Source organism: Salvelinus fontinalis, chromosome 28 (genome assembly GCF_029448725.1).
Source record: "Salvelinus fontinalis isolate EN_2023a chromosome 28, ASM2944872v1, whole genome shotgun sequence".
Taxonomy (NCBI): domain Eukaryota; kingdom Metazoa; phylum Chordata; class Actinopteri; order Salmoniformes; family Salmonidae; genus Salvelinus; species Salvelinus fontinalis.
In genome coordinates, this window is record NC_074692.1 from 29577152 (window position 1) to 29597942 (window position 20791).

At 43.8% G+C, this 20791-nt stretch overlaps 1 protein-coding gene across 2 annotated transcripts in view; it reads right to left on the reverse strand.

Moving 5' to 3' along the window:
* Nucleotides 1–214: 214 nt before the first annotated feature.
* The window catches only part of LOC129826567 (secreted frizzled-related protein 1-like), a 37013-nt gene continuing 16436 nt past the window's right edge, over nucleotides 215–20791 (reverse strand). For both annotated transcript variants that reach the window (XM_055887453.1, XM_055887451.1), the window contains one exon: nucleotides 215–1832. In XM_055887453.1, coding sequence (XP_055743428.1) covers nucleotides 1507–1832 — 326 coding nt within the window. In that variant the 3' untranslated portion in view covers nucleotides 215–1506. The remainder of the gene's footprint in view (nucleotides 1833–20791) is intronic.

Consider the following 20791-nt stretch of genomic DNA (forward strand, 5'->3'; position numbering starts at 1 on the left):
TTAAATCTATTTCAATCCCACATTGTAACGCAACAATGTGAAAAAGATCCAAGATGGGTGATATCCACTGTATGCTTAAATCTTAGAACTGAAAAAATCTCAAGCCGTACAAGCATAGCCAAGAATTCTCAACATGTGCAAATAGTTTGGAGGTTGAAAATCATTATGGACATTACATGCAGGAAGCTGATATTCCATAAAATAAACTGTATAGTACTGTGCCATGTATGTGGTTTCCCATTTTATTACTGTGTTGTATGAGTATAAACTGTGGGTATCATTGAAATACAAGCCACACTTGATATTTCATTCCAGCTTTAACTGCTTGAGAGCAAGCAGTACTGCGAGTAATATCTCTACAGAAATGGTATAGGTTACACAATCTGAAATGGAAAGAACATTCCAGACAACATGTCATTGTTTTCTATATTTATGTAAAATGTGTATGTACATAACAACGGGCAGCAATGCACTGCAGCCATAAAAAATCTGTAATTTAACGTGATAGTGCTAAGATGTACCAGCAATACTGAACAAAACAATTAAAAATACAGATTTGCACTTTCAAAGTTGTCACAAACTTAATAAACATCAATCTGGATGGACAGCAATTGAATACTGCATTAACAAAAAAATTAAGAAAACTTTTGGTAAAATATTATCTGACATCATATACAAATGCAAGGGATGTATTTAATTATTCTATACCAGTGGCCACTCAAGAGGCTGTTGTGCAATTGAATTGAAACACCAAACATTGCATGCATTATAACATACAGTGTTTGGCACACAGTATATTTCATATACTGTACCATTAGGCAAAAGGTATTTTCACTCAGATGATGCAGTTGATGTACTGGAATTGATAGGATTGACATTTGTATATATTTTTTAAAGTCAAAGAAAATGTCAAACAAATGAGGCAACTGAAAAGAGGACGACATTCTTAATATCAACTGTAGTGCAGTCATTATTTTGATGAGACAATCAGGTGAAGGCACGCTATCATAATATCGTCAATAAGTTATTCAATGACCCTATCCGTGCCTTTTAAAGCTAAAAATACACGTTATTATTGATTCTGTATAATCTATTCAATATGATCTAATTGATGATTCTATGATCTACTTATTCATGTTCAGAGCAAAAGAAGCAAGTCCATCCACTTCAGCAGAACTCACTGAATTGTGGTATTTTTACTGCACATTCAGGGAGTGTGTAACACAAGTATCTACATACACAAAGTGGAAATGGTTTCAATAGAGGAGGAAGAGGGTGCAGTGTCATTAACTTTTTCAGATAACTGGAAACCACTATAGCAGGAGGTCTCAATGATCACAACGCTCCACTGCAAAATGGATGATGGAAAAATTTAAAGCAGGACTGTAAATATAGAAAGATATACAGTTTATATAGATATATGAACAAAAACAACATGTGGATTGTTGGTTGTGCAGGTTATTGTGTATCATGATGATGAGATGCTTCTAAAAAAGTTGGGTCTGATTATTTAAAGACATTCTCAAAAGCTGGACACTTGTGGGTCTTGAGTTTCTTGATGGCCTTTTTGAACTCTTTGCTGGACTTGTCCCACTTGTGGATCCCTGTCAGGAGGAACTGCGTGTCCACCTTGCGCCCCATGATCAGGTAAGTGCTGCCCAAGTTATCCAGCTGCTGGCAGGGGCAGTCGGCTCCGTTCTTCAGGTACAGAACCAGCTTTTTTAGGTCATTCTTCTTTAGGTTGCCCAGTTTCAATTTCTTCTTCCTCTTCTGCAGAATTACCTTGCGGTCCGTGCCTTCCCGTCTTACCTCCTTGATCTTGGTCCTGATAGCTAAGATCAAAGAGACATCAAAAGAAAGAAGGTGGTTGTTAAAAACAATAATATATGGGCACAGACATCAGTTCAACGTCTATTTTAATTTACAATTGGTTGAGTTGTCAAGTAACGTGAATTCAACAAAAAAGAACACCATGACAATGGATTTAGGTTAAAAGTACCGTGAAAGACAAAATTCCCTTATGTTGATGACTTTTTACAAATCCAATCAATTTTTCACGTTGATTCAACATTATCTCAGATTGTTTTGTTATTGAAATGACAATGCTGATTCAACCAGTTCTTGCCTAGTGGGATGCACCTTTAGAAAGTATTCATACCCCTTATTTCACATTTTCTTGTGTTAAAGCCTGAATTCAACATTGATTAAATATATTTTCTCACCCATCTAAACACAATAACCCATCATGACAAAATGAAAACGTGTTTTTAGACATTTTAGCAAATGTATTGAAAACGAAATACAGAAATATCTAATTTACGTAAGTATTCACACCCCTGACTCAATACTTTGTAGAAGCACCTTTAGCTTTGATTACTGCTTTGAGTCGTCTGTATCAGCTTTGCACATCTGGATTTGGTGATTTTCTCCCACTCTTCCTCGCAGATTTTCTCAAGCACTGTTAAGTTAGATGGGGAGCGGCGGTCAACAGCAGTCTTCAAGTCTTTTTACAGATTTTCAATGGGATTCAAGTCTGAGCTTTGGCTGGGCCACTCAAGGACTTTCACATTCTTGATCTGAAGCCATTTCAGTGTTGCATTGGCTCTATGCTCAGGGTCATTGTCCTGTTGGAGGTCATTTGCACTCTGAAGCAGATTCTCGTCAAGAATTTGCTTGTATTTTGCTCCATTCATTGTTCCCTCTATCCTTACCAGTGTCCCAGTCCCTGCCGCTGAAAATCCTCCCCATAGGATGCTGCCTCCACCGTTGGGATGGTGTTAAATGGGTGATGAGCTGTGCCTGGTTTTCTCCAGACATAGTGATTTGCATTCAGCCAAAGAGTTACATTTTTGTCTCATCAGACAACATAATATTTTGCCTTACGATCTCAGAGTCATGTGCCTTTTTCTCAGGAGTGGCTTCCGTCTGGCCACTCTCCCATAAAGCCCAAATTGGTGAAGTGCTGTAGAGACTTCTCCTTCTAGCAGGTTCTCCCATCTCAGCCAAGGAACTCTGTAGTTCTGTCAGAATGGTCATTGGGTTGTTGGTCACCTCCCTGACCAAGGTCCTTCTTGCCAGATGCTCAGTTTGGTTGGATGGGCAGAACTAGGGAGAGTCTGGATAGTTCCATATTTTCTTCAATTTCCAAATGATGGAGACCACTGTTCTCTTTCAACACTCTAGAAATTATTTCAGTGAATGGGGAGGTGAAGCGTGATGTAATACATTAGGGGGAGCATGAGATTGTGGAGCACGGTAGTATGCATATTGAGAAACACACATTATTTAACTTTGTCATCATTGGGTATTGTGTGTACTGTAGATGGGTGAGAAAAACATCCATTTTGAAATCAGGCTTTAACACTACAAAATGTGGAATAAGTCAAGGGGTATGAATACTTTATGAAGACACTGTGTGTTGCGGTAAATATGTAGCTTGTGGGCAAGTTCAGCATGTTGAATCATATCTATGTTTAGCCTGAGGACTAGGAGTGTGCGGAATAGTCGGACAACACAAGTATCTTAACGAATTTGGGCAATTTTCTGGATGCGATTATGATCCGAGTATTTTTTTATTACCCTTGATCGGGGGAAAAAATGGCTAGTTTGCCGGTCTGTAAAGAGAAGGGTGGGCTGTACACTGAACGCTGCTCTGATTGGATAGTGATGCTGTATTTCTCCATCCACTCGCTTCATAATTTCATCCAATCACTTTTTCCTGCATGTTTTCGGTCTGATCATTTAGATTGCTGCTGCTATATGAATCACATGGCGAGGACAATTGTTATCAAGCGATCAATGTGCATAATATCTAACTAGCGGGGCAAGGGCAGGGAAAACGGATGAAATGCTGATGTGCAATCTGACTTAGTGACAGGAAATTTGGCTGTCCGCTGCAAGTTGAGTACACAGTCATACATAAATACATACACACACACACACACACACACACACACACACACACACACACACACACACACACACACACACCCCTCCCCACGCTGCTCCTAATCTGTAGATGTTTTGCAGTGAGAATATGCAGGGAGGTATTTTGCCAAAATCTATTTAGCCATATTAAAACACTTCCGTTTTTTTCTGATCACGAGTATTTATTTAACCTTTATTTAACCAGGTAGGCTGGTTGAGAACAAGTTCTCATTTGCATCTGCAACCTGGCCAAGAAAAGGCATAGCAATTCGACACATACAACAACACAAAGTTACACATGGAATAAAAAAAACATAAAGTCAATAATACAGTAGAAAAATAAGTCTATATACAATGTGAGCAAATGAGGTGAGATAAGGGAGGTGAAGGCAAAAAAAGGCCATGGTGGTGAGGTAAATACAATATAGCAAGTAAAACACTGGAATGGTAGATTTGCAGTGGAAGAATGTACAAAGTAGAAATAGAAATAATGGGGTGCAAAGGAGCAAAATAAATAAATAAATACAGTAGGGGAAGAAGTAGTTGTTTGGGCTAAATTATAGATGGGCTATGTACAGGTGCAGTAATCTGTGAGCTGCTCAGACAGCTGGTGCTTAAAGCTAGTGAGGGAGATAAGTGTTTCCAGCTTTAGAGATTTTTGCAGTTCGTTCCAGTCATTGGCAGCAGAGAACTGGAAGGAAATACGACCAAAGGAGGAATTGGCTTTGGGGGTGACCAGTGAGATATACCTGCTGAAGCGAGTGCTACGAGTGGGTGCTGCTATGGTGACCAGTGAGGCTATACCTAGCAGAGACTTGTAGATAACCTTTAGCCAGTGGGTTTGGCGACGAGTATGAAGCGAGGGCCAACCAACGAGAGCGTACAGGTCGCAATGGTGGGTAGTGTATGGGGCTTTGGTGACAAAATGGATGGCACTGTGATAGACTGCATCCAGTTTGTTGAGTAGAGTGTTGGAGGCTATTTTATAGATGACATCACCGAAGTCGAGGATCGGTAGGATGGTCAGTTTTACGAGGGTATGTTTGGCAGCATGAGTGAAGGATGCTTTGTTGCGATATAGGAAGCCGATTCTAGATTTAATTTTGGAGATGCTTAATGTGAGTCTGGAAGAAGAGTTTACAGTCTAACCAGACACCTAGGTATTTGTAGTGGAGTATCATCCGATCCGACTGTCAACTTACGGATACGATTAAGAATACGAGTATGGCCATGTCGGCACACCCCTACTGAGGACTATGGTTAGCCTGAAGACTGTGGTTAGCCACTTTTCCTTTTAGCTGTGTTAATATTTCATGTCAGAACAGAATGACAGTCATATAAACATTGTGTATGCATTGTGCCAGAGCCTGGGGTTTTGAGGAAAGATGGCAGGCAGAAGGGTTGGGTTGCAGAGGGTATCAGTGGTTAGATAGCTAGGCCCCAGATGCCCAGGACCATTAAGGAAAGATAAGAGGGATTACACAGTGACTGCATCTGCATCTCAAATGGAACCCTATTCCCTATATACGGCACTACTTTTAATCTAAGCCTTATAGGTCCTGGTCAAAAGTAGTGCACTATAAAGGAAATAGGGTGACATTGCCAGAGGTATGGCTCTTCTATATCAACCTCACCCTGCAAGGTCTTGGGGTGTCACGTTCGTTTGTAGAGATGGTCCATCTCTACAATTCGAGACGGCGATTACCAGCTGCCTCTAATTGGGAATCACACACAAACCCCAACATAGAAAATTAAACCTAGAAACCCACATAGAAATAATAAACTAGACTAAAACCCCTAGTCAAGCCCTGACCTACTCTACCATAGAAAATATAGGCTTTCTATGGTCAGGACGTGACATGGGGGTAGTTATGATATGAAAAGTATTTATGTCTTTCATGGATATGATAACTAAGAGACAGCATCCAGACGTATTCATCTCTATGGGAAACTGATCAGTTTACATTTGCTGTCCTTTTCCATGGACAGGAATGTTCAAATTACTGCCTGTCTGCCCTGTGCCCCTCCAGCTGTAACAGGACTTGTTTTTTTCCCCCTTGAGTACCTCCTCTCTCTGTCTCATAGGCTTTTAGGGAAGTGGCCCTGTACCTCAGTGAGCTAGACTGCAAAGATATTGAGTGAGATTAATGATCTATTTGTGAAATGCACCACCTAGAGTAGGAAAATTCTGGTAACTTCCCCCAAATTCCTAGGGTTTTCCACAAATCCTGGTTGGAGGATTCCGGATTTCCTGCTTATCTCTTCTGGTTCCAGGAATCTTCCAACCAGGCTTTCTGGAAAACCTGGACATGTTGGGAAAGTTACCATTTTGCAACCATACCGTACCTTTAAGTTCAATGGATGGGTGGGATGACAACAAAAATTATGCGCACACATCTTGGAGGCTGAGTGTTGTTAGGATTCTGAACGGTCACAATATGGATAAAATTCGTTAATTGGCAAACAACCCACCCGTCAGTGGAGGCTGCTGAGGGGAGGATGGCTCATAATAATGGTCAGAATGGAGTAAATGGAATCAAATGCATGGTTGTGTTTGATACCATTCACTCCATTCCAGCCATTACACTTCATTCCAGCCATTATTATGAGCGGTCCTCGCCTCAGCAGGCTCCACTGCCACCCGTCTATACCACTACTACTACTTCAATACCACCACTGATTGGTTACTGAAAGACAGTGGAACCTTTGATGCTACAGTACATTATAACTCTGACTCTCATTGTCCCTTGATTATAAGGCCAAGTATTGCCACAATTTTAAACCCACCAAATGTCTGAATAATAAATCTGTTTTTATTCACTTATATCTCTCCAAATCTTACACCAGCCTCTGAATTGTCTTAAATCAGTCTGATCTTTCACTAAACTCAATTTAACCTCCTAATCTCCTTGGTTCCTCCACCTCACCTCTTGAAATGGTACACGAGTCATCCCCATGGTGGTCCAAATCTCAGCCTCCATGGATGAGTCCCAAATGACACCCTATTCCTTACATATTGCACTACTCTTGACCAGGGCCCGAGTCAAAAGTAGTTTACAATATAGGGAATAGGGTGTCATTTCAAATCAAATTGTATTTGTCACATGCTCTGAATACAACAGGTGTAGTAGACCTTACCGTGAAATGCTTACCTACAAGCCCTTAACCAACAATGCAGTTCAAGAAAGATAAAAATATTTACTAAATAAACTAAAGTAAAAATAGAAAGTAATACAATACAAAATAACAATAACGAGGGTATATACAGGGGGTATCGGTACCGAGTCAATGTGCGGGGGAACAGGTTAGTTGAGTTATTTTGAACATGTAGGTAGATATTAAACAGCGAGTAGCAGCAGTGTAGAAACAAAGGGGGGGGGTGTCAATGTAAATAGTCCCAGTGGCCATTTGATGTTCAGCAGTCTTATGGCTTGGGGGTAGAAACTGTTAAGGACCCTTTTGGTCCTAGACTTGCCGCTCCGGTACAGCTTGCTGTGCGGTAGCAGAGAGAACAGTGTATGACTCGGGAGTCTTTGACAATTTTTTGGCCCTTCCTCTGACACCTCCTATTATATAGGTTATGGATTGTAGGAAGCTTGGTCCCAGTGATGTACTGGGCCGTGAGCACTACCCTCTGTAGTGCCTTGTGTTTGGAGGCCAAGCAGTTGCCATACCAGGCGGTGATGTAACCGGTCAGGATGCTCTCGATAGTGCAGCTGTAGGATATTTTCAGTCTCCTGAGGGGGAAAAGGTGCTTTCGTGCCCTCTTCACGACTGTCTTGGTGTGTTTGGATCATGTTAGTTTGTTGGTGATGTGAACACCAAGAACCTTGAAACTCTCGACCTGCTCCACTACAGCCCCGTCGATGTGAAAACTTCTTTGGGAAAGGGGGGCAGTATTGAGTAGCTTCGATGAATAAGGTGCCCAGAGTAAACTGCTTGTTACCCAGGCCCAGAAGCTATGATATGCTTATAAGTAGTAGATTTGGATAGAAAACACTCTGTTAAAATAATGTCTGTAAGTATAACAGAACTCATATGGCAGGCGAAAACCTGAGACAAATCCAACCAGGAAGTGGGAAATCTGAGGTTTGTAGTTTCATTTAAGTGATTGCCTATCCAATATGCTGTGTCTATGGGACCAGATTGCACTATCCAAGGCTTCCAGCAGATGTCAACAGTCTTTAGAAAGTTGTTTGAGGCTTCTATTGTGGAAGGGGGTTGAATAAGAGCTGTTTCAACAAGTGGACTAGGCTGAGGCCAATGAGTTGTTTACTGCACGGTCACGCGGGCGCGCCGTTCCTTCTTTTTCCTCTGTAATGAATACGCTATTGTCCGGTTGGAATAATATTGAAGATGTATTATAAAAGACCCTAAGGATTGATTGTAAACATCATTTGACATGTTTCTACAAACTGTAATGGAACTCTTTTGACCTTTCGTCTGGATTTTGCGCTCGCGCATTGTGCCTTTGGAATAGTGAACTAAACGCGCGGACAAAACTGAGGTATTTGGACATAAATATGGACGTAATCAAACAAAACAAACATTTATTGTGGAAGTGGGAGTCCTGGGAGTGCATTCCAACAAAGATCAGCAAAGGTAAGTGAAGATTTATAATGCTATTTCTGACTTTTGTTGACTCCACAATTTGGCGGGTAACTGTATGACTTGCTTTGGTGGCTGAACGCTGTACTCAGATTATTGAATATTGTGCTTTTGCCGTAAAGCTTGAAATCTGACACAGCGGTTGCATTAAGAACAAGTTTATCTTTAATTCTATGTAAAACATGTATCTTTCATCAAAGTTTATGATGAGTATTTCTGTTATTTGATGTGGCTCTCTGCAATTTCTCCAGATGTTTTGGAGGCGCCAATGTAAACTGAGGTTTTTGGATATAAATATGAACTTCATCGAACAAAACATACATGTATTGTGTAACATTGAGTCCTGGGAGTGTCATCTGATGAAGATCGTTCAAAGGTTAGTGATTCATTTTATCTATATTTCTGCTTTTTGTGACACCCCTCTTTCATTGGAAAATGGCTGAATGCTTTCTGTGACTAGGCGCTGTCCTAACATAATGATGTCATAGCTGTCGCTTTCCTCATCCTCAGATGAGGTGAGGAGAGAAGGATCTTCTGACCAAAATGCGGAGTCTGGGAAATATGCCATCTTTATTTTATAACGAACACCGATGACAACGAAAACAAACACTTTCAAAACTTACAAAATAACAAACGACGTAGAACGGAACCTGAACATAAACTCACATAACAAACGTAAACTCACGGACAGGAACGTTACATCGAAACACACGAACAGCCAAACAGTCCCGTAAGTGAAACACATCGACAACGACGAAGACATCACAGGAGACAATCACCCACAAACACACAGTGATAATGCCCTACCTAAATATGACTCTTGATTAGAGGAAAATGCAAACCACCTGCCTCTAATCAAGAGCCATACCAGGCAAACCGAAACCAACATAGAAACAGGTAACATAGACTGCCCACCCAAAACACATGCCCTGACCAAAAACACATAAAAACTAACATAAATAGGTCAGGACTGTTACAGTACCCCCCCCCCAAGGTGCGAACGCCGGGCGCACCAGCACAAAGTCCAGGGGAGGGTCCGGGTGGGCAGTTGACCACGGTGGTGGTTCCGGTTCCGGACGCTGTCCCCATACCACCATAGTCACTCCCCTCTTCTGTCTACCCCTACCACTGACCACCCAAACATTACCTTCCCCTAAATAATCAGCTAGCACCGGAACAAGGGGCAGCACCGGGACAAGGGGTAGCACCGGGACAAGGGGCAGCACAAAAACAAGGGGCAGCACCAGGATAAGGACCATCACTGGAATAAGGGGCAGCACCGGGACAAGGGGCAGCACCGGGACAAGGGGCAGCACCGGGACAAGGGGCAGCACCGGGACAAGGGGCAGCACCGGGACAAGGGGCAGCACCGGGACAAGGGGCAGCACCGGGACAAGGGGCAGCACCGGGACAAGGGGCAGCACCGGGACAAGGGGCAGCACCGGGACAAGGGGCAGCACCGGGACAAGGGGCAGCACCGGGACAAGGGGCAACACCGGGACAAGGGGCAGATCCCGGCTGAAGGACTCTGGCAGGTCCTGTTTGGACGGCTCTGGCAGGTCCATGCTGGCTGACGGCTCTCGACGCTCATGGCAGACTGACGGCTCTCTACGCTCATGGCAGGCTGACGGCTCTCGACGCTCATGGCAGGCTGACGGCTCTCGACGCTCATGGCAGGCTGACGGCTCTCGACGCTCATGGCAGGCTGACGGCTCTCGACGCTCATGGCAGGCTGACGGCTCTCGACGCTCATGGCAGGCTGACGGCTCACGACGCTCATGGCGCTCTGACGGCTCTGGCTGCTCATGGCTCTCTGACGGCTCTGGCTGCTCATGGCTCACTGACGGCTCTGGCTGCTCATGGCTCTTTGACGGCTCTGGCTGCTCATGGCTCACTGACGGCTCTGGCTGCTCATGGCTCACTGACGGCTCTGGCTGCTCATGGCTCACTGACGGCTCTGGCAGATCCTGTCTGGTTAGCGGCTCTGGCAGATCCTGTCTGGTTGGCGGCTCTGGCAGATCCTGTCTGGTTGGCGGCTCTGGCAGATCCTGTCTGGTTGGCGGCTCTGGCAGATCCTGTCTGGTTGGCGGCTCTGGCAGATCCTGTCTGGCTGACGGCTCTAGCGGCTCCTGTCTGGCTGATGGCTCTAGCGGCTCCTGTCTGGCTGACGGCTCTGTAGGCTCATGGCAGACGGGCGGCTTTGCAGGCTCATGGCAGACGGGCGGCTTTGCAGGCTCCTGGCAGACGGATGGCTCAGATGGCGCTGGGAAGACGGATGGCTCAGATGGCGCTGGGAAGACAGATGGCTCAGATGGCGCTGGGGAGACGGATGGCTCAGATGGCGCTGGGGAGACGGATGGCTCAGATGGCGCTGGGGAGACGGATGGCTCTGGCCGGATATGGCGCACTGTAGACCTGGTGCGTGGTGCCGGAACTGGAGGCACCGTGCTAATGATAAGCACCTTCCTACTAGTGCGGGGAGCAGAGACAGGGCACACTGAACTCTCAAAGCGTACTCTATACCTGGTGCGTGGTACCGGCACTGGTGGCACCTGGCTGAGGGCACGCACCTCAGGACTAGTACGGGGAGAAGTGACAGTGTGTACAGGACTTGGGAGACGCACAGGTGGCTTAGTGCGTGGGGCCGGAACTGGAGGCACCGAACTGGATACACGCACTATAAGGAGAGTGCGTGGAGGAGGAACAGGGCTCTGGAAATGCACTGGTAGCCTAGTGCGTAATATAGGCACTGTAGGTACTAGGCTGGGGCGGGGAGGTGGCGCCGGAAATACCGGACCGTGCAGGCGTACTGGCTCTCTTGAGCATTGAGCCTGCCCAACCTTACCTGGTTGAATGCTCCCGGTCGCCCTGCCAGTGCGGCGAGGTGGAATAGCCCGCACTGGGCTATGCAGGCGAACCGGGGAAACCATGCGTAAGGCAGGTGCCATGTATGCCGGCCCGAGGAGACGCACTGGAGACCAGACGCGTTGAGCCGGCCTCATGACACCTGGCTCAATGCCCAATCTAGCCCTACCAGTGCGGGGAGGTGGAATAACCCGCACTGGGCTATGCACACGTACAGGAGACACCGTGCGCTCTACTGCGTAACACGGTGTCTGCCCGTACTCCCGCTCTCCACGGTTAGCCTGGGAAGTGGGCGCAGGTCTCCTACCTGCCCTTGGCCCACAACCCCTTAGCCCCCCCCCAAGAAATTTTTGGGAGTTACTCACGGGCTTTTCGGGCTTCCGTGCAAGACGTGTCCCCTCATAATTCCGGTTACGAGCTTGAATCTCCGGCTTCCATCCACGTCTCCTAGCTGCCTCCTCATACCAGCGCTCCTGGGCTGTGGCTGCCTCACTCTTCTCACGAGAGCAGCGATTTCCTCCAGTTTGCGCCCAGGGTCCTCTACCAGACAGGATCTCCTCCCAAGTCCAAAAGTCCTTGTTGCTCCGTCGAGCATTTTTCCCATACCGCTTGGTCTCTGTATTTTGGTGGGTGATTCTGTCATAGCTGTCGCTTTCCTCATCCTCAGATGAGGTGAGGAGAGAAGGATCTTCTGACCAAAATGCGGAGTCTGGGAAATATGCCATCTTTATTTTATAACGAACACCGATGACAACGAAAACAAACACTTTCAAAACTTACAAAATAACAAACGACGTAGAACGGAACCTGAACATAAACTCACATAACAAACGTAAACTCACGGACAGGAACGTTACATCGAAACACACGAACAGCCAAACAGTCCCGTAAGTGAAACACATCGACAACGACGAAGACATCACAGGAGACAATCACCCACAAACACACAGTGATAATGCCCTACCTAAATATGACTCTTGATTAGAGGAAAATGCAAACCACCTGCCTCTAATCAAGAGCCATACCAGGCAAACCGAAACCAACATAGAAACAGGTAACATAGACTGCCCACCCAAAACACATGCCCTGACCAAAAACACATAAAAACTAACATAAATAGGTCAGGACTGTTACAAATGATATGTTGTGCTTTAGCCGTAAAGCCTTTTTGAAATCGTACACTGTGGTTGGATTAACGAGAAGTGTATCTTTAAAATGGTGTAAAATACTTGTATGTTTGAGGAATTTCAATTATGAGATTTCTGTTGTTTGAATTTGGCGCCCTGCAATTTCAGTGGCTGTTGGCGAGGTGGGACGCTAGCGTCCCGAACGATCCCAGGGAGGTTAATGGGGGCCTGTTCGGCCCGCCTTTTCCTGTAGTCCACGATCAGCTCCTTTGTCTTGCCTACATTGAGGGAGAGGTTGTTGTCCTGGCACCACACTGCCAGGTCTCTGACCTCCTCCCTATAGTCTCATCGTTGTCGATGATCGGGCCTACCACTGTTGTGTCATCAGGAAACTTGATGGTGTTGGAGTCGTGTTTGGCCACGCAGTTGTCGGTGAACTGGGAGTACAGGAGGGGACTAAGCATGCACCCGAGGGGCCCCAGTGTTGAGGATCAGCGTGGCGGATGTGTTGTAACCTACCCTTACCACCTGGGTGCGGCCCGTCATGAAGTCCAGGATCCAGTTGCAGAGGGAGGTGTTTAGTCCCATAAGTCCTTAGCTTAGTGATGAGCTTTGTGGGCACTATGGTGTTGAACGTTGAGCTGTAGTCAATGAACAGCATTCTCACAAAGGTGTTCCTTTTATCCAGTAGCATGATTGAGATTGTGTCATCTGTGGATCTGTTGGGGTGGAATGTGAATTGGAGTGGGTCGAGGGTTTCCGGGATGATGACCAGCCTTTCAAAGCACTTCATGGCTACCGACGTGAGTGCTACGGGACGGTAATCATTTGGGCAGGTTACCTTCGCTTCCTTAGGCACAGGGACTAAGGTGGTCTGCTTGAAACATGTAGATATTCAGACTCGGTCAGGGAGAGGTTGAAAATGTCAGTGAAGACACTTGCCAGTTGGTCAGCGCATGCTCTGAGTACACGTCCTGGTAATTCGTCTGGCCCTGCGGCTTTGTGAATGTTGACCTGTTTAAAAGTCTTGCTCACATCGGCTACCGATACCGTGATCACACAGCCGTCCAGAACGGCTCTCATGCATGCAGTGTTGCTTGCCTCGAAGCGAGCATAAAATGAATTTTGAGATGCAGACACAGCCATTATGGGTATAGGCCAACCTCTTCATCTCCCCACGCAAATGTAATGTAGGCTACTGTGTGGTAGTAAAGTATACTACTACACGAGTGAAGGTGAACGTGATACACGGTAATACAAGGAAAACATTTGGTAGGTTGCTGTGATGACCAGATTAGTGACCACCTTGTGATCTATTAATACAGAAATTTGTACCTGCACTTAGTAAAATGACTGCTGCTTGAGATTTTAGTTCTGACTGATCTGTCTTTGAATATCTGATTAAAAAAATATATATTCATAGGCTTACATGTAACTAAAATAAATTGCATTATCAGTGTAGCTAACAGGTAGGGGTAAAGACTGGTACAAGAAATATAGGCTACTATATCTGAACTAAATAGGCCCCTACTTAAAATGCAACATGGTTCTCTATAAAGACTTGAATAGCTAAAGCATGAAACACACCGAGCATCTCACTGCCAATAGACTACCGATAGATACCTATCACAGTGGGAGGCCGTTCCTTCTCTTGCAAGAAAAAAAGCGGTACCTGCTCCGTGCTGACTCGGTAGTGAAGAACCTACCGATTGTACGTGGAAAAGCAAACAAAAAAAATTATTAAAAAAATAGCATTTTCTAGCCAAGTGCACAGACACAATGCACACAACACTAAATACTTCCTCCAAGCTAGCTAACCACTGTAGCTAGTATTGACATTATAACTAAATTACAACGTATTAGCTAGCTTCCATGAAATATCTGCCTGTGTTAGTTACCGAGTTAGTGCAGTGACCTTTGCAAGCTAGCTATGTTATGCTAGCGAATGAATATGTAGCTTTGACTCTATACCATAATTAACACTTGGCAAACAACGCTACTACCACCATCTGGTTTGGAGTATTTTAACAACCCTGAGTGGCTGAGTGAACACAAAAGAGATGAACTGCTGACACTCTGTTCAGAGGTGCTAAGCACTGTCAGGCAAACGTTTGACAATCCTTCCAGTGTGTCTTAGCTTTAAAAAGCATAAAATATATCAGAAGTTGTATACAAACAACTCAAGTGAGACCAGTCTGCACGTTTGAAAGTTGAGTAGCATGCTCAAGAATAATAATAATGACTAAATGATAATTGTAAATTAAATACAATTGATGGTTCTTTCTTTAACTCTTTAAAAGTATTTTTGTGGTAGTAGTAAAAATTTAAAAAAATGTACTTTACTATTTAAATCAAAGCAGTTTTCAATTATTTATGGTTTTGAAAAACGTTATAGTAGTGGTAATCTCGGTTGCCCAGAAGTAAAATTATTGAAAAAGTTGTCACTTTGCATTTAACTTCTGGGGGGAATGACACTCACAATTGTGATTTCTGTTGTGTGAAGGAAGGAAGCGAAGTCTCCTCCCTCTCAAAAGGAAACTCTCGGCCAAATCCGTCCCTTCTGCTATTTTCACCCGTGTTTTTGATCCGTGTGGACACGTGCGAAGCAGTAAACATGGAAGAAGTGAGTGAGGATGTTTTCAACACACCTATTTCCAATCTTATCCACTGTAACAGTTGTGCTTAAACATTTCGACTGACAAAGGGTATGTTTTAGAATGCTTGCCAACCGGCTATCACTGGTAAGTCCACATTTCAGACAAACTCCTGGCTAGCCATTGCCATTTCAGCTAGCTACCTCTATCATTCATCCTACTTCACCATCAACTGGCCAGCTGTATCAGGCAGCTTTAGATGTGAGGGAAAACAAATATATTTGCCAACTATCCATCTGGTAGATGAAGTTGAGAAAATGCACTTAACTAGTTCACTAGATTGAAACTGCTGAGGGAATGCTAGCCAACGTTAATTTCCACCATCAGTCGGCGTTAAGTTCACCTTAGCTAGCTAAGTGGTTTCTATTGGTTTCTATAAAAGAACTAGCTTTATAATTGCTAGCTACATTTTAAGAGTCAATTTCCGAGGCCTCATAAAAATCTGTCAGTTTAAGCTAGAGATATGTTTTCTTGCATTGGATGTGTCTCAATCCACCGCATCCACCGATGTCGCACTTCCGCATCTGGGGGAGGACTATCTGTTGTTCCCTGTAGTGAATGTTATTCAATGTGTTTGTACGGGCTCATAGCAGTTTTTAGTTTTTCTAAAGTGTACAAAACACTAAGAACACCTGCTCTTTCCATGACATAGTCTTCACCTAGATTCACCTCGTCAGACTATGATCCCTTATTGATGTCACTTGATAAATCCACATCAATCAGTGTAGAGGAAGGGGAGGATACGGTGAAAGGTGACAGAGATAGAGTGGTGCTTGTCAGACCATGATACATCCCGAAAATCGGTGTTCTCACAAAATCGTCTGTAGCATCTGAACGGTTAGGCCTACAAACTATTATGGAAAGAAGACTCTCACGAACATGATGGTGTTCTCCGTTTTGCTCTACGACCCCTATAAGCGTCTTGGGACTCATCTGAAGTCAGTACAGCCAATTTGACAACTTCTGTCTGTAGCGTTCAAACAGTTCGGGCTACACACTAATATGAAAGGTGAGACTCACGAACATGTACATGTCGGTTGTGTTGCCCACGGGCCTCACAAGACACGTTTGAAGGTCCCCCAGTACCAGTTGAAAAAATGTATAGAAGTACACTGTATATCGAGACGTTTAGTGCCAGACATAAGGGGTTAAATATATGTGGGGGGGGGGAATTACTTATTGATCTTAAATCTCTCAGATATAGCACAGACACTTCAGAACAAAGTTAATCTAACACATTCTGGGCATGTGTTTTGGAAAACTATTCTCCCCAAACTATCATCTGACATTAGAGTTATAATAATTTCACAATTTTCCTTTCAACGTTACCAGAGCGAAAATAGAAAATAATGCAAAAACAGCAAGCTTCAACTGTCATTATATATTCAACATCTCCATCTGTCAGAGGTCTCAGGTTTGGACAAATTCAGAGCACTCAAACTCTCTCCATCAATCGGCAATGCTGTACATTTTGTGGACATCTAGGCAGCAAACTTTGTCTCCGAATCTCCACCTAATTTCCTCTCCTGGTTTAGAAAGCAAGACAGGCATTCAGCCAGCTCAGATGGTGTCATAAACCCAGCAGGAAAACAACCATGGAATAACACCGCTCTGGCCCATTCACAACCATGGAACCTGTCTGCCCCCATGACCCAATGTCTGCGTCCCAAATGGCAACCTATTCCCTACATAGAAGCCTGGTAAAAAGTAGTGCACTATGTTCCCTGGTCAAAAGTAGTGCACTATATAGGGAACAGGGTGCCATTTGGGAAGCAATCTATGTCATCAGTTTATAGCAGGGCCAGGGCTGCTGCACTTTTATTTAACACATTAGAATGGGGAGGGATGGATGGTGCAATTGCCTATACTACCAGAGAGAAAGTAATCTGTCTGAAGTAGAGCAGGGTGGGTTTGAATTTAAGTGTTCTGACACTGTAACAAAGAGCTGCAGTAATAACAGCTTAAGTATGGAGATAAATCACAGTGGGGAAAAAGTGTTGAGTTGGATGTACCATAAAACCATCAGCAGGTCAGAAAGCACCAATTGCTCTGTTAAGAAACAGATTCATTAAATCAAAACTGGTTGGTGTTCAGAGATAGATGGGAGGGGTTATGTGGAGCTGAATGGTGGGACTAAAAATGACAAGATAACTCATGTAAAATATACTGTGTCCGTAAAATGTATATCCAGTGCATTTTCTTATGTTACAGCCTTATTCTAAAATTGATGAAAAAAAGTTTTTAATCAATCTACACACAATACCCCATAATGGCAGTGAAAAACAGGTTTTTATAAATGTTTGCAAATATATATATATTTTTAAACTGAAATACCTTATTTAGATGAGTATTCAGACCCTTTGCTATGAGACTCTAAATTGAGCTCAGGTGCATCCTGTTTCCATTGATCATCCTTGAGATGTTTTTACAACTTGATTGGAGTCCACCTGTGGTAAATTCAATTGACTGGACATCATTTAGAAAGGCACACTCCTGTCTATATAAGGCAGGGGTGTCAAACTCATTCCACGGAGGGCCTAGTGTCTGCAGGTTTTTGGTTCTTCCTTTCAATAAAGCCCTAAACAACCAGGTGTGGGGAGTTCCTAACTAATTAGTGATGTTAATTCATCAATCAAGTATAAGGGAGGAGCGAAAACCCGCAGAAACTCGGCCCCCCGTGGAATGAGTTTGACACCTGTGATATAAGGTGTTACAGTTGACAGTGCATGTCAGAGCAAAAACCAAGCCATGAGGTCGAAGGAATTATCCCTAGAGCGCCGAGGCAGGATTGTGTCGAGAAACTGATATGGGGAAGGGTACCAAAAAAATGTCTGCAGCATTGAAGATCCCCAAGAACACAGTGGCCTCCATCCTTCTTAAATGGAAAAAGTTTGGAACCACCGAGACTCTTTCTAGAGTTGGCAGCTCGGCCAAACTGAGCAATCAAGGGAGAAGGGCCTTGGTCATAGAGGTGACAAAGACCCGAGGGTCACTCTGACAGAACTCCAGAGTTCCTCTGTGGAGATGGGAGAACCTTCCAGAAGGACAATCTCTGCAGCACTCCACCAATCAGGCCTTTACGGTAGAGTGGCCAGACGGAAGCCACTCCTCATTAAAAGGCACGACAGCCTGCTTGGAGTTTGCCAAAAGGCACCTGAAGGACTCTCAGACCATGAGAAGCATGATTCTATGGTCTGATGAAACCAAGATTGAACTCTATGGCCTGAATGCCAAGCATCACGTCTGGAGGAAACCTGGCACCATCCCTACGGTGAAGCATGGTGGTGGCAGCATCATGCCGTGGGGATGTTTTTCGGCGGCAGGGACTGGGAGACTAGTCACGATCAAGGGAAAGATGAACGGAGCAAAGTACAGAGAGATCCTTGATGAAAACCTGCTCCAGAGCGCTCAGGACCTCAGACTGGGGGCAAAGGTTCACCTTCCAACAGGACAACAACCCTTAGCACGCAGCCAAGACAATGCAAGAGTGGCTTCGAGACAAGTCTCTGAATGTCCTTGAGTGGCCCAGCCAGAGCCTGGACTTAAACCCGATCAAATATCTCTGGAGAGACCTGCAATCAGCTGTGCAGCGACGCTCCCCATCCAACCTAACAGAGCTTGAGAGGATCTGCAGAGAAGAATGGGATAAACTCCCCAAATACAGGTGTGGCAAGCTTGTAGCGTCATTCCCACGAAGACTCGAGGTTGTAATCACTGCCAAAGGTGCTTTAATAAAGTACTAAGTAAAGGGTCTGAGTACTTATGTAAAATGTGCTTTTTCAGATTTTATACATATGCAGAAATGTATAAAAAAACGTTTTTGCTTTGTCATTATGGGGTATTGTGTGTACATTGATGAAGGGAAAAAACACTTTAATCCATTTCAGAATAAGGCTGTAACCTAGCAAATGTGGAAAAAGTCAAGGGGTCTGAATGCTGTCCGAATGCACTGTAGGTTCATAACTTTTGTGAAACAGCACAGTTGAAAAATATATGTCAAATTGAAATCAAAACTGGATGGTCTTCAGAGATAGATCGGAGGGGTTGAAGGTAGCTGAAGGATGGGACTAAAAACAAACAAAATATAACTATTGTAAAATATACTGTCTATAAAATGTAAGTATAAGCTGGAAGTAGAAGCCTAAGTGTTGTTGTCGTCCATTAGTTTACTCCAATTAGGGAAGGGGTGGTAGGGTTAGGGGACAATAATAAAGGAAAATATATATACACACATACATACAATAAAAATAAACAAATTAATCATGATCTCTGAGGGACCAGGGACTGGGAGGGGTTTAACTAGCTAGATTGTTATTTCCTCATGGTTGATCATGGTCACCAACACGTAACATTTGGTTAACTGAACTGTTGATTTTGTTGTTTGTCTGTGCATCTTCACTCTTCAGTTGGAGTTGAAAATGAAGTTCAGTTACTCAGACAAACTGCGGTTACTACTCAGGTCACTGCTAAATGGCATATATTATAGTACATAAAGCATGGTCACACAGACCTTCAAGAAACATCCCCTTCTACTTATATATATATATATATTTTTTTATCTATTCCTCCATGACTTTTTTAAACACATGTATTCTTCCTCTGCCAGATTGTCTTGTATCCAACCACAAAGCATAAAACAACTCTTGCCTCATCTCAAAATACTCCAACTTCATCAAGTTAAACTCTCCTGAGAATGTCAAAACTGATTGTGAGATTGGAAGGAGGCAATTATTCATGACTTCAAACAATGGCACACAATATTAATAAGCCTCTCGTTCACACTTAACTTTCATGTTAAATGAAAACAGACCTTTCGCAATGAGATGTTTCCAGGAACTGAGTGCTTCAGTGAGCAAAAATGCTCATTCTGTGCCAGTGGAGGCATTTTTTTGACATGATTAGTCCATGCAGATTAATAAAACTGACCTCGATGTAAGTCTCAGATTCCTCCAGCTTGCTGCCTTGACTGAGGTAACCTGTCAACTACACACTCTGAAGTTAGTCAAAATGTACCTATACCAGGCCTAAGGTTACGCTGTTGTCTCTACAGTACATGGAAATATGTGTGTATACAAGTACCCTTTATGTGATAAAAAGTGATACATTCAGCATCCCTGCTTGCCAGGCAGGCAGGATATTTCATAGTGAAAGTCTAGAGTAGTGCACTTAAATGATCAATCTGTGTCTATTATAAACTATCCCACCTATGATCCATTTTGGTCTGACCAAAAGTGGCTTGATGAAAGCGTAGTAATAGATTAGCTCACAAGTTACGACTGACATGACCAGATGCTTTGTTGACGTCAAAACAGATCAAATTATGTCATAATTGCTTCCACATTTTACTCATATCTCCCTCTTCTGACAAAAATGAATGACAGATCTTTCACACCATATAATAGTTGTTTTCGAGTCAAGCCCATCCTTGCATCAGTTTTAGGGCAAAGTAAGAAGGGCTCATGCCAGTTCGGAGGAACATCACGTCAGACAAATTATAATGAAAATCATCTAAATCTGCACAATGTTAATGCTTTAAAAAAACATGACCTAATGTTTGTCCCTCCAGAAGTTTAATCAAGCTAAACCCTAGGTTACTGCTTACATTATTGA